Raw genomic sequence first — 13,379 nt, forward strand, 5'->3', positions numbered from 1 at the left:
AATCATATAATTCTAGTGGTCTACGTTATGAATTTAAAAACAAAACTTGTGATCATGAAACAAAAATTTAAAATTAAATCTGGAATATATGTAAAACATCAGCTACCTTGACCCTTTATTTTACAGATGAGGAGACAGAGACTTGAAGATAGAAAGGATGAATAGTGTAAAGTCCTAAGTCTAGAATTTCTCCTACCCACCACTGTTTGTTCTAAACTGTTTATCCTGCCAACAGACTATATCTTCTTACTTGGTCCTCTTTATAGCAGTTAGAATGACACATTATGAGAAAGCCACTCCTTTATGAGAAATAGGTAGTACTTTCTTAACTGTAATAATAATTTTTACTAACAGGGGCGCCTGGGTGACTCAGTCAGTTAAGCGATTGACTCTTGCTTTCAGCTCAGGTCATGATCTTGCAATTACTGAGTTCAAGCCCCACATCAGGCTCTGTACTGACAGTGCACAGCCTGCTTGTGACTCTCTCTCTCTCTCTCTCTCTCTCTCTCTCTCTGCCCCTCCCCCACTCTCTCTCTCTCTAATAAACTTAAAAAAATAATTTTTACTAACATTATTTCTTTTGACTAGTCATGGTTCTTAGTGTTATTTTACATTTATTAACACATCTAAAACAACATTATAAGGTAGTTATTTCTTTGATCAATGAAAAAACTGAGGCACAAAAATGTTAAGTTACTTGCTTAAACATCTCATAAACAACAAAGCATACTTCACATGCATGCAAACTGACTCCAGGGTCCCCAACACTCCTAACTTCAACTATATTTTTACCTATAATAATATAATACATATATAATTATATATACACATACATGATTATATTATATATATTATATATATATAATATATATATATATATATATATATATATTATATATATATATACGAGTCCATGTAATTTGTATTTGGGTGACATAAAGAAGCAAAACAAATAAACAGACAAATAACAAACAAAAAACCCCACAACTCTATCCTCTAGAAATTTTCAACCACATTATGGAGAAAAACCCCAAAATAGAATTTTCAAACCTGAAAAGTACAAATGTATTTCTACCCGATTGTTCTTTCCCAACTAAACGTATTCCAGAATTTCTCTTTGCTTTCCACCAACTTTCTGCCCCAGCAGAAACTGAAAAATGACTAAGAACTGCAAATGAATTTCACTTTGTATCATTTACTTGGAAATGTTCAATTTGTGGCCATATGCTTAATATAAAGGCTTAATCCAACAAGTTAATTATTTTTTCCAACCTGGGTATGTCCATTAATTCTCAAATATTTACAGCACATGTTTCAATGACACATTGATATCATTCAGTAAAGTTGGCCCCTTAAGGTGGTATCAGTTCCAGCAAGGAAGGAGTAGTCCGTCATATCTACAGGAAGTTTATTAGGTGACAACAGTACTATAATAAAAAGGATGGTGTGAAAATTCTCAGTATGTTTGACAATAACATTTTCAGTCTCAATTATTGTTGGTCTTCACTTCCCTGATCTTTGTATGCTGGAAAGTTCCAGGATTTTGTTCTCAGACCTGATTTTCTCTGTTATATTCCCATTTTTGGTTATCTCATCTAGCATCATGGCTTTAAATACCATCGACATGCTGGCAAATCCCAAAATAATATTTATAGTCCAGACTCATATGCTATATATCAGTATTCCTACTAAAATGTTTAACAGTCATCTCAGATTATCATGCCCAAAACCATATCCTAATATTCACATAACCACATCTTCCCTGAGAAATTCTATTTTTCATGTTGCTGATATAGAACTCTTGGAGCTATTTCTGACACCTGTCTATCTTTCCCACTCCATATCCAAACTATCAGCAAATGTTGATGACTCTTTCTTTCAGATGTTCCACATATGGATACCTGGAATCTAGCTTCTTTAAACCACCTCTGATGCTACCACCATGTTCCAAGCCAACATTATCCTGGACCTGAAATATAACAGTCTCCTGGTAGATCTTTCTTCAGCACTTTTGATTTTTTGAAAAAATGTTTATTTATTTACTTTTGAGAGAGACAGCAGAGGAGGGGCAGAGAGAGAGGGAGACAAAGAATCCCAAGCAGGCTCCACACTGTCAGCACAGAGCCTGACTTAGGGTTTGAATTTACAGTGAGATCATGACCTGAGCCAAAATCAAGAGTCAGATGCCTAACCAACTGTGCCACCAGGCACCCCACCACTTTTGCTTTACTATCTATTTTCCCCAAGGTAGTTAGAGTGATTTTTTTCCATTTTTTTAATGTTTTTATTTATTTTTGAGACAGAAACAGACAGAGCATGAGCAGGGGAGGAGCAGAGAGAAGGAGACACAGAATCTGAAGCAGGTTCCAGGCTCTGAGCTATCAGCACAGAGCCCAACGCAGGGCTCGAACTCACAGACTGTGAGATCATGACCTGAGCTGAAGTCGGACGCCCAACTGATTGAGCCACCCAGGTGCCCCTAGAGTGATTTTTTTTTTAATTTTAGAGACAGAGAATGCATAAGCAGGGGAGGGGGACAGAGAGAAAAAGAGAGAGAGAGAGAGAAAGAACCCCAAGCAGGCTCCACACTCAGTGTGGGGCCCAGCACAGGGCTCAATCTCACCACCCTGGGATCATGACCTGAGCCAAAATCCAGAGTCAGGCACTCAACTGACTGAGCTACCCAGGCACCCCTAGAGTGATTATTTTAATACATAAAAAAGATCATACCACTTCCTCTGTTCAACATATCCCAGTGTCTTATCCAGGGAAAATTCACAGTCATTATAATATCTCATGAGGATCTATATGATTTAACTCCCCTGTACCATCCCAATTTCATCTCCTACTACTCTCCCCTTTATTCATTCTACTATACCTGCACTAGCCTCCAAATATTTCCTTAAACCCACCAACCATACTTCAACATCGAACTTCTCACTTTCTGTCCTCCCTACTTGGAATGTTCTTCCCCAAACACCCTCATGGCTTACTGCCTCAACTCATGTAGGTCTCTGCCTAAGTTACCTTACTACAGGGCCCTTGACATTAAAAATAACAACAACAACACTCACGCAATTCCTGTCTACATTCACTCTCTTCATTACCTATTTTGTTTTTAATCCCTGGTATTCCTCTCCCCCACCAAAATAGTTATTTATTCTCTAGTTTCCCTATTACAAGGTAAGGTCTTTGAGAATAAGAACTTTGTTTCATTCATTCTGTCTTCCAGACTCCAAACTAGGGTCTGCCACATAATAAAATAATAACAACCCTGGATGACCTGGCTCTATTTAGGTCTCAAGCCTCATCACCTGCCCTCTGTTCAGGGCTGCAGGCACAACAAACCACTTGCATTTCTTAGCTGTAATTGCTCTGGGTCACTTACAACCCTTTGCACAAGCTGTTACCTCCCTCTGTAGCACCCTCACTATCTCCCTTCTCCTGACTTAGAATAGAAGTGACTTAATCTCAAAGGCATTTCCTGACTTCTCAAGTCCATCTGGTGTCCTTTCCAGGTGCTTCTGCAGAACTTTGTGCCTCTTTCTCAGGACATCCCTTTTCAGACCCTACTGTAACTACTTCCTCACCATAGATTCTGTGCCCACTTCCTATGATCAGGGACTATGACTCATTCATTCACTGTTGGAAAGAAGTAAAAAAGTTCAGATGATGTACATTTACAGACTTGATATTTATTTGTTTGTGGGGGAAGAGGAAGGGCAACGTAGAGAAGAATGATGAGGTACACAGAGTCCTAAAAATCAGAATGAGAAGGAACGTCAGTCTAAAAAACCAGATAGCCAAGATGATCATAGTACTTCTACAGTATTTCTCCCCTACCTCATCACTCCCTACATACACACTAACCTATGGACAGTCCCACTATCCAACAATCCTGGAAACTTGGAAGCTTTTATCACTAGGAAGTGGGTAATTTGGACAATTTGGGAATAGGTGGTTTGAAGAGCAAATGTCACCTCTGACCAAGGTAGACAAGCTCATAATGAATTAGAAAAATTCCTGAAAGCTGAGGTGAGTAGTATACACATAGCTGCTATTGTAGCTACTTGAATTCATACTATAAGTAAAAATCCTTAACTGTCCTATAAAAAGTCCTATAAAGTCCTATATGATCCAATTCCCTATTATCTGATCCTATCTCCCTATTGCTCTCCTCTTTGTTCTCTCTGCTCAGACACACTGGCCTCCTTGTTATTCTAAACTCCCAGATACACTTCTCTCTCAGCTTTGTAGCTTCTGTTCTTCTTCCTCAGATAGCCTTCCTCAGAGATCTCCATGGATATATTTCTCACTCTCTCCAGGCTTCTCCTCAAATGTCTCCATTTTGTGAGATATTCCCCCAACAACTTCATTTAAAATTTCAACTTTCATTTCTGGTGGTCTAGTGGTCCAGGAGCTCAGTGCCTTTTTATGCATCCCTTCACCCTCTTTCTGAAGAAACTGTTCTCAAACAGTTTTTTCAACTTTCAGGGGCACCTGGGTGGCTCAGTCGGTTAAGCATTGGACTTCTGCTCAGGTCATGATCTTGTGGTCCATGAGTTCGAGCCCCACATCGAGCTCTGGGCTGACAGCTCAGAGACTGAAGCCTGCTTCAGATCTGTGTCTCCCTCTCTCTCTCTGCCCCTCCCGTGCTCATGCTCTGTCTCTCTTTGTCCCTCAAAAATAAATAAATGTTAAATTTTTTTTAAATTTCAACTTTCCAGAATATTTCCAGAAGAATATTTACCTATTCTCTTCTTCACTTTTTTTTTTTTTCTCTTTAGGTAGTCATAAGAAGAAACTATTTAGTTTCACATAATAACCATGTACCATGTGTCCCTCTTACCAGGATGTATAATTCATGAGGGTGGACTTTTAAAAAAGAATTTTGTATATCTTATTACATTGTAGACCCCTGATAAATATTCATTAAATGTGAATGAATAAAGAATCAGCATACCTAGTTCTCCAACCAGTATTATCACGAATAACTCTGCAACCAAGGCAAAGAGACTTTATCTCATCCATGCCTTATGTGTGCACCTAACACAGGTGCAATAGAGTGGCTTCCCTACTTCAAGGTCTATTTCATCAACTGAAAGAAAAGCTGGGAATGAAAATCTGAAGAAGTACACGCCCTTATTTTGACTTATGGAAATTACTGGTTTTGTGTACCCATCTTGGCTTTTAAAGAGGATGTGAACTCCTAGAGCCCAAGGACATAACTATAGATCCATATTGCCTATCATGTCTAGCAAAGTGGCTAATGAGGAAATGCTCTAACCTCTGTTGTTAACTGGGGAAATTTGAGTTATTTGGAAGAGTGCAGATAGATTGTCTGAAGTCCTATATGTGTAAGTGTGGGAGTGACGGAAGAGGCAGTGCCCTCTTGTGATCACCTCCCCTCATACACACACCTAAAACAGTGGGATGGAACTGGAGAGTGTTATGCTAAGTGAAATAAGTCATACAGAGAAAGACAGGTACCATATGTTTTCACTCTTATGTAGATCCTGAGATCCTGTGACACCCACATGGACATGGAGATACTGTCCCCTGCCTGCCAAGCCCCAGGGGCCTCAGTTCATACTCCCACAGTCTGTCCCCTTGGGCCTCCTAGGCAGTGCTATAAATAGGCCTGTGAAAGGGAGAGCCAGCTCCAGCTGTGCTCTCTCTCAGTAGGACTGCATGGTTTTCAAGTGAGTGCACTCTCGCCTGGGGTCAGGAAGCCAAAATTCCTGCCATCCTAAGAGACCTTGAGGACACCATAACTGTCTCATGGAAGGAGGGGAAAGCCCCTTTGTCCAACCCACATCTTCATGGGCCGAGAAGAAATGTCCCAGAGCACTGGCTGACAGTCCAGAAAGGCAAGTAAAAGTGAATGCAACAGCCACATTCAGACCCAAAGAGAAGCTGAAATTGGTCCTAGACAGAGGTCACTTTAGGCAGAAGGCCAGACAACATGGGAGAGAGACATGAGGTATTCTGGGATAGGTAACTGGGGAGACAAGGTAATGGTTCAAAGTCTTAGACTGTTACCTGCAAAGCAGAAAAGATGCCCTGCGGAAAGAGGAGTCAGGAAACGATCCAACTCTGTGGCCAACAGAGACCCTTATATCTGTGGGTACTCACATAGTAACATGTGCAAGAGGCTTTGGGAAAGGGGAAATACATTACTGTGTTCCTCCTACTCCCCCTCCATGACTTTTCCTTCATTTGGGGCCCCATTTCTCTTGGAAACCAAGGTCCAATGAGCTGGCCTCCCTCCAGGGAAGTTTCCTTAGCATCACCCATACTTTTCAGCCTGACTTGTTTCGATTTCTGAATCTCCCACCCCAAGCTACCTATGATAGATACATAGATGACTGGATGGATACAAGACATAAGCTATCTTTCATCTCATTGAAGGATGCAATTATCTGTCTATGAAAAGGTCTTTTCATTCAGAAGCTTGGGGCTAAGTTTAGGATTTCATATTTGCCAAGGAGAGTAGCTATTATGTCTTTGCATAAGATCTGAGGATAGGGAGAAGAGAAAATAGTGGTCAGAGGTATGAATTTGTGATCTTTGACTTGAGAATTTTGTGACCTTTGACTTGAATTTGTTCTCCCTTGCTTATCCACAATGAGGATAATCCAAGTCACATCTTTTAGTTCCCATTTTATCGCACGATATTTTAAGACTGCTGGTCTCCAAACCCTCCCCCTTAAAGCCAAATAAAAGAGAGACTCCCAGTTGCAGTAAGGACTCAGATTAGGAGTGAAGAAGAAGCCTGAGAAAATGAACAGGTTTACCTAACTATCACTGATGAAGACACCTGCAGAGTTTCCCAAGATTCAGAGGCCCTACCTCTTGAAGCCAAGCCTTTGGCTTTTTAGAAACAATTAGCTCTAAAAACCAGGGCACCTAGGGAGCCTAGCAGGGGAAAGTGTTTGATGAGGTCAAAGCCCAGGTGTGTGGGTGGGAGGGCAGGGGCAGAGCCAGTGGGAGTCAGGACAGGGCTTCCAAAAGCAAAAAGCTTCCCCTAATATGAATGACTTGTTGGCAGAGGTTCCAAAAAAGACAAAGCTCTAGGAGTGTTAGGACTCAACCTAAGATCTCCTTGGGGTAAGGAATATGGCCTTGGAGGCAGCTGTCTTATGTGGAGAAACACATCAGCCAGGAATAGAGAGAAGAGCCTTCACAAGGGACAATGCCAGGCAGCTAGGATCTGTTGGAGGCCACATACCCTGATCTGCTGGAAGCCAGGACCTTCATCCCCAGATAAGTCAGTGGAGGGAACTACTCCCAAAGGAGTTTCCTTATTTTCCTCAATAGATTGACTTGTGGGCCTCTTTTCCTTAGTGTTTTGTGTTTTTTTTTCATTTTTAGAAAATTCCTGTTTTTGTGTTTCTTTCTTCCCTTGCTGGCCTTAGACCTAGGGACCTAAAATCCTGGAAGTCTGAAGGAAAAAAAAAAAAAAAAAAAAAACCCAAAACCTATCCCCATTGTCTTGGTATACCCATTAATCCCTTCTCTAATTCCTACTTAATGTTTAAAAACAAAAGGATCATTTCTCTTCCCCTCCCATGCATTAAATGCACACTTTATGCTAACACTTATCCCAAAATTCTAATAATTTTGTTACTTGTCTATCTTCCACCATAGACAAGGCATCTGAAGGGCAAAAGATGTGTCTTTTATCTCTGTGTCATGAGCATCTAGAAAATTGCCTTGTACATAGTAGATCATATAAGTAGATGCTTATAAAATGAATGAACAATTGAAGGAAAGGAAGGGAAGGAGAACACACCTGTAAAGGGGTTCCCAATAGGGTATCTGTTAACACTTATCTGAGAAAAGGACCACCCAGTATCCAGACAATGAAGGTGTGGGCCAGGAGTCTGAAGGAATTTGGAAAGGATACATTTTGGGATAAGCATTGTTCTCCCCAGGTTCCCTTTAAAAAATGTAAACGGACCTTGGGAATAGTAACTGATAAATGAATTTCTTTATGTTTATTTTTGAGAGAGAAAGCACAAATAGGACAGGGACAGAGAGAAAGGGAAACAGAGGATCAAAAGCGGACCCTCCACTGACAACAGTGAGCCTGATGTGGGATTCGAAATCGCCAACTGTGAGATCATGACCTGAGCCAAAGTCAAATGCTCAACCAACTGAGCCACCTCAGGCTCCCTGATAAATGAATTTTAACTACCATTTTTCCTTTGGAAGAGGACTTTAGAGCTTATGAAAGAGTGTAAATGGCTTGGAAGAGTGGGAGGAGACAGTAGGAGAGGGAGAGCTGAGAAACATTCAGTTTCCAGGATTCCAGGGCTGGCCTCTCTGATTGTGCTCCATGTCCTTGCAGGCTAGCTGGCTGCCAGTGTGACCTCACCCTCTCCAGTGCCCCCTACTCGGTGCCAGCTATGAGTTCCTGCAACTTCACACATGCCACCTTTGTACTCATTGGTATCCCCGGATTAGAAGAAGCCCATTTCTGGATCGGCTTCCCCCTGCTTTCAATGTATGCCGTAGCAGTGTTTGGAAACTGCATCGTGGTGTTCATCGTAAGGACGGAGCGCAGCCTGCATGCTCCCATGTACCTCTTTCTCTGCATGTTGGCAGCCATTGACCTGGCATTGTCCACATCCACCATGCCCAAGATCCTTGCCCTCTTCTGGTTTGATTCCCGGGAGATTACCTATGATGCCTGCATTGCCCAGATGTTTTTTATTCATGCCCTCTCAGCTATTGAGTCCACCATCCTGCTGGCCATGGCCTTTGACCGTTATATAGCCATCTGTCACCCACTACGCCACGCAGCAGTACTCAACAATACAGTAACAGCCCAGATTGGCATGGTGGCCGTGGTCCGTGGATCCCTCTTCTTTATCCCACTGCCTCTGCTCATCAAGCGGCTGGCCTTCTGCCACTCCAATGTGCTCTCACACTCCTATTGCGTGCACCAGGATATGATGAAGTTGGCCTATGCAGACACATTGCCCAATGAGGTCTATGGTCTTACTGCCATTCTGCTGGTTATGGGCGTGGATGTCCTCTTCATCTCCTTGTCCTATTTTCTGATTATACGAACAGTTCTACAACTGCCTTCCAAGTCAGAGCGGGCCAAGGCTTTTGGAACCTGTATGTCACACATCGGTGTGGTTTTAGCCTTCTATGTTCCTCTCATTGGACTCTCAGTGGTTCACCGTTTTGGAAAGAGCCTTGACCCCATTGTGCATGTTCTTATGGGTGATGTCTATCTATTTCTGCCTCCTGTGATCAACCCCATCATCTATGGTGCCAAGACCAAAAAGATCAGAACTCGGATGCTAGCTATGTTCAAGATCAGCTGTGACAAGGACCCTCAGGCTGTGGGAAGCAGGTGATCTTTACCACTTTCCCTTATCCTTAGTGGCTTGACATAATGATTTCATAATACTAGCTTATTTCTAGTTGCCTATTTAATGATTTTTCCTGCTGTGGCCTCCAAATGCTACCTCTGCTTGGGATGAAAGTTTGGAGGCTACCATGATTTCCTTTCATAGGAAATTAGTTTTTATTAATGAAAATTCACAATTTTGGAATATAAATTCTTGAGCATCACAGCTGATGGTATAATTGGCAATATGTAGCAAGAAATTTTTAAAACTTATATGCTTTAATGCTTTCTCACTTTTGGAAATTTATCCTAACAAAATATCCCTAAATGCTGAAAGCAGTTTTTCATAAAATACATTGGCTACACCACTATTAATCATATACTAAAGATCACAGGATATAATATATAAAAGTAAGGAATAGTAAATTTGAGTATGGTCCATTTATTTAATGAAATATATGTGGAACAATCCATATTAAAAGAATATTATGTGACCTTTAAAGACTCTGCTATAAAATGAAACATGCATATAATGTTAAAAATAAAATAAAAAGGACACATGATTGAAATTAACTTGAAAAGCAATCTATGCCTTCAAGGAAATGTGCTCAAATTAGTGACTCATTTTAGTTTTGACTTTCTAAATTTATTTATTATGGATGTCTTGTTTAAATGACATGTGTAACTTTCAAAATGAAGAAAATGAAACTGATAATTTACACAAACCTAAGCTTGTCAAAGACCTCATTGTTGGTTTACTATGCAATATCTGAAAATTTATCTAAGCCCTACACAATAATGCCAATGAACATGTCTTAAGTGCTTACCATGTTCTAGGCACTATACTAACTGCTTTAGAGATTTTATCTGATCTTCACAACAATTTTGGGGGCTAGGTACCATTTTTGTCCCATTACAAGTGAGAGAAATGAGCTTTTCATTAACAAGATAACTAAGTCATACAGTTTGTGGGTGCTGTGCCAAGATTTGAAATTGAGTTTGATAACCAAATATAGTTACTTAATTTCCACATTATATTGCTTCCTGTTTAATATATTCCATTTATTTCTTCAGCCTGTGCAAATCCTGTTTTCTCTCTGCTGTGTGTCTTCTAAGATGAGTGACTTTGTGTTGAGAGATAACCCTGCCCTCATGAGCAACAAATCCAGATTGCTCTTCGTGATTTATAGTCACCTTTCATGTTCTACAGCCTGTTTCTTTCCAGATTAAGGGAGAGTATTTTTGTCTACTTATAGATTACATCTTCTCACCCATATCTCCCTTTTGTCAGTATATCCTGTATCTTTTAAACATTTCATATGTGTGGGTTTTAACTTAAGTATAAGACAATAAAATTTTATTTTAAATTTTGCTAAGTGTTATGCCTACTGTTTTTATATTTATAGAATCCTATAAACTCAGATTTGAAGATGCAGGAGATTCTCTAGTCTACTTTCCTAGTCTACCACAGGTATTGTTTGTACAACTGTGAAGATGCTGAATGCATCTTTTCTCAAGGTGGGATATTTCCATTTTATGGTTGAAATCAGATCTGATGAGAAGCTGAAATGTGACTACAATCATTGGGTCTCTTAGTAGCTTCACTGAATAAATGTTGGTGGGAGATTTGAGTGGATGAACCAAGGGGGAGACTCCAATCTCCTTAGAGCTTCCTTAGGAGAAGGAAACATCAGACACTTAACCTCTCCCCTGGAGAAAGGGTCCTCCTAGTATATGTATCTGTGATCATCCAATTGTGATTCCCTGCTCAGAGGCAGTCAAGTGGCCTCCAAAGTCACACAGCTAATCAACACAGATAGACTAGGACTGAGAGAAAGAACTAGAATGGAAGAAATGAGTGACTTCCCTAAAGAAACAAAGAGATGCCCATTCTCTGTAAAAGTAGAGATTCAGGTATCGGGACTCACCCCAAATAATGAGGACAGGAGACTCATTTAATGAGACTGAACCTCATTATGTCTCTCTCCACAACCTCCATCCTCTTCTATCTTCCTATGTATTACTCAACCTCAAATCATACCCTCCCACCTAGTTCCATATGCCTAAGAGCATGGCCATATTGACAATTTAATAAAGTATGTATCTTTTGCTTTTAAATCTCTCATGGTATTCCACTGCAGCCCAACTTACTCATATTCTATTGCCATCTCCCTGACCCTTCCCTTTGCCCTAAGATTTTCATTTTTTTCTTTTAAACACTGCTTTTATTTTTTGTAAGTTTTAATTTAAATTCCATTTAGTTAAAATACAGTGTAATATTGGTTTCAGGTGTACAATATAGTGATTTAACATTTTCATACAACACCCAGTGCTTATCACAACAAGTACACTCCTTAATCCCCATCACCTATTTCACCCATCCCCCCACCCACCTCAATTCTGGTAACCATCAGTTTGTTCTCTATAGTTAAGAGTTTGTTTCTTGGTTTGCCTCTCTCACTCTCTCTCTCTTTGTCTTTGCTCATTTATTTTCTTAAATTCTATGTATGAGTGAAGTCGTATGGTATTTGTCTTTCTTTTACTAACTTATGCTAAGTAAAATAACATTTTCATTTTTTAAAAATAGTCCAAAGACTGGGGCACCTGGGTGGCTCATTCCGTTAAGCAGCCAACTCCTGATTTTGGCTCAGGTCATGGTCTCAAGATCGTGAGTTTGAGCCCCATATCAGGCTCAGTGCTCACAGTGCAGAGCCTGCTTCATATTCTCTGTCTCTGTCTCTGTCTCCCTCTCTCTCTCTCTCTCTGTCTCTCTCTCTCTCTCTCTGCCCCTCCCCCACTCACGCTTGCTCTCTCTCTCTCAAAATAAATAAATGTTAAAAGAATTGTTTAAATAAATAAAAAATAAACAAAAGTAGTCCAGAGACTTGTTTGCCTATATTCATAGCAACACTATATTCACAGTAGCCAAAAATGTGGAAACAACCTAAGTGTTCATTAACAGATGAATAAACAAAAGGTGGTATATACATACAATAGAATATTATTCAGCCATAAAAAGGAATAAAATTTAGATACATATGACAATATAGATAAACCCTGAGAGCATTATGCTAAGTAAAACAAGCTACACTCAAGAGGACAAATACTGTTTGATTCCACTTACATGAATATGTAGAATAGACAAATTTATAGACACAGAAAGTAGAATAGAGGTTACCAGGGGCTGGGGGAATGGATGATGAGGTGTTATTTAATGAGAACAGAGTTTCAGTTTGTACTGATGAGAAAGTTCTAGAAATAGATAGTGGTGATAGTTGCACAACAATGTGCAACTAATTTAATGCCACTAAATTGCACACTTAAAAAACTGCTAAAGTGGTACATTTTGTGTTATGTTTCTTTCACCACAATAAATGGTCACCAAAGAAAAAAGGCAAATTTTTCATTAGCATTATCAATTTTTTATCAAGAACATGTTGAAATGATTGTATTTTGGATATATGGGGTTAAAGAAAATACCCTTTTATAAAAGTAACCAATAAGGATGATATTTAATCTCTTGTATTAAGGGAAGGAAAGAGCTCTAGGATGGGATTTATGAGCTCGGAGGTATAGTTCCTATTCTGCCTCTAGGTGAGTGACCTTGTCTAATTCACATAATCTCTCTGAATTAACTCTATAAAACAAGGTGATTAAATTAGATAATCTCTGAATCCCATCCCATTCTAAACATAATGTGCTCTGAACATTGAGAAGTCTTAAACAATTCCAAAGGGCCTATAAAACTAAAACCCTGCAGGGACTCCTGGAAACTGCCTTCTGATTCACATAAAACAGCCAAGCCCCTTCCCTGAGGCCACACCTGCTATTTGCCCAAAGGTAGTATTTATCAATTCTATCACCAACCCCTAACTCTACCAATTAAGACTCTTTCAAAACTCAAAACTGGGTTTTGAAACCCAGTTTCAAATCTCAATGGCAGGGATCCACCCTAGAAAATATTCACAAGTTCCCTAAAAGGAAGCTCAATCCAATAGAAAGACCAAACAGT

General features: G+C 39.8%; 1 protein-coding gene across 1 annotated transcript; it reads left to right on the top strand.

Moving 5' to 3' along the window:
* The first annotated feature begins 8,041 nt into the window (after positions 1-8,041).
* Positions 8,042-10,732, top strand: LOC132661348 (olfactory receptor 51E2). Its single transcript, XM_060605801.3, has one exon. It carries the CDS (start codon positions 8,412-8,414, stop codon positions 9,372-9,374), a length of 963 nt encoding a protein of 320 aa, XP_060461784.1. The 5' UTR covers positions 8,042-8,411; the 3' UTR covers positions 9,375-10,732.
* Positions 10,733-13,379: the final 2,647 nt, after the last annotated feature.

Source organism: Panthera onca, chromosome D1 (genome assembly GCF_046562875.1).
Source record: "Panthera onca isolate mPanOnc1 chromosome D1, mPanOnc1 haplotype 2, whole genome shotgun sequence".
Classification (NCBI taxonomy): domain Eukaryota; kingdom Metazoa; phylum Chordata; class Mammalia; order Carnivora; family Felidae; genus Panthera; species Panthera onca.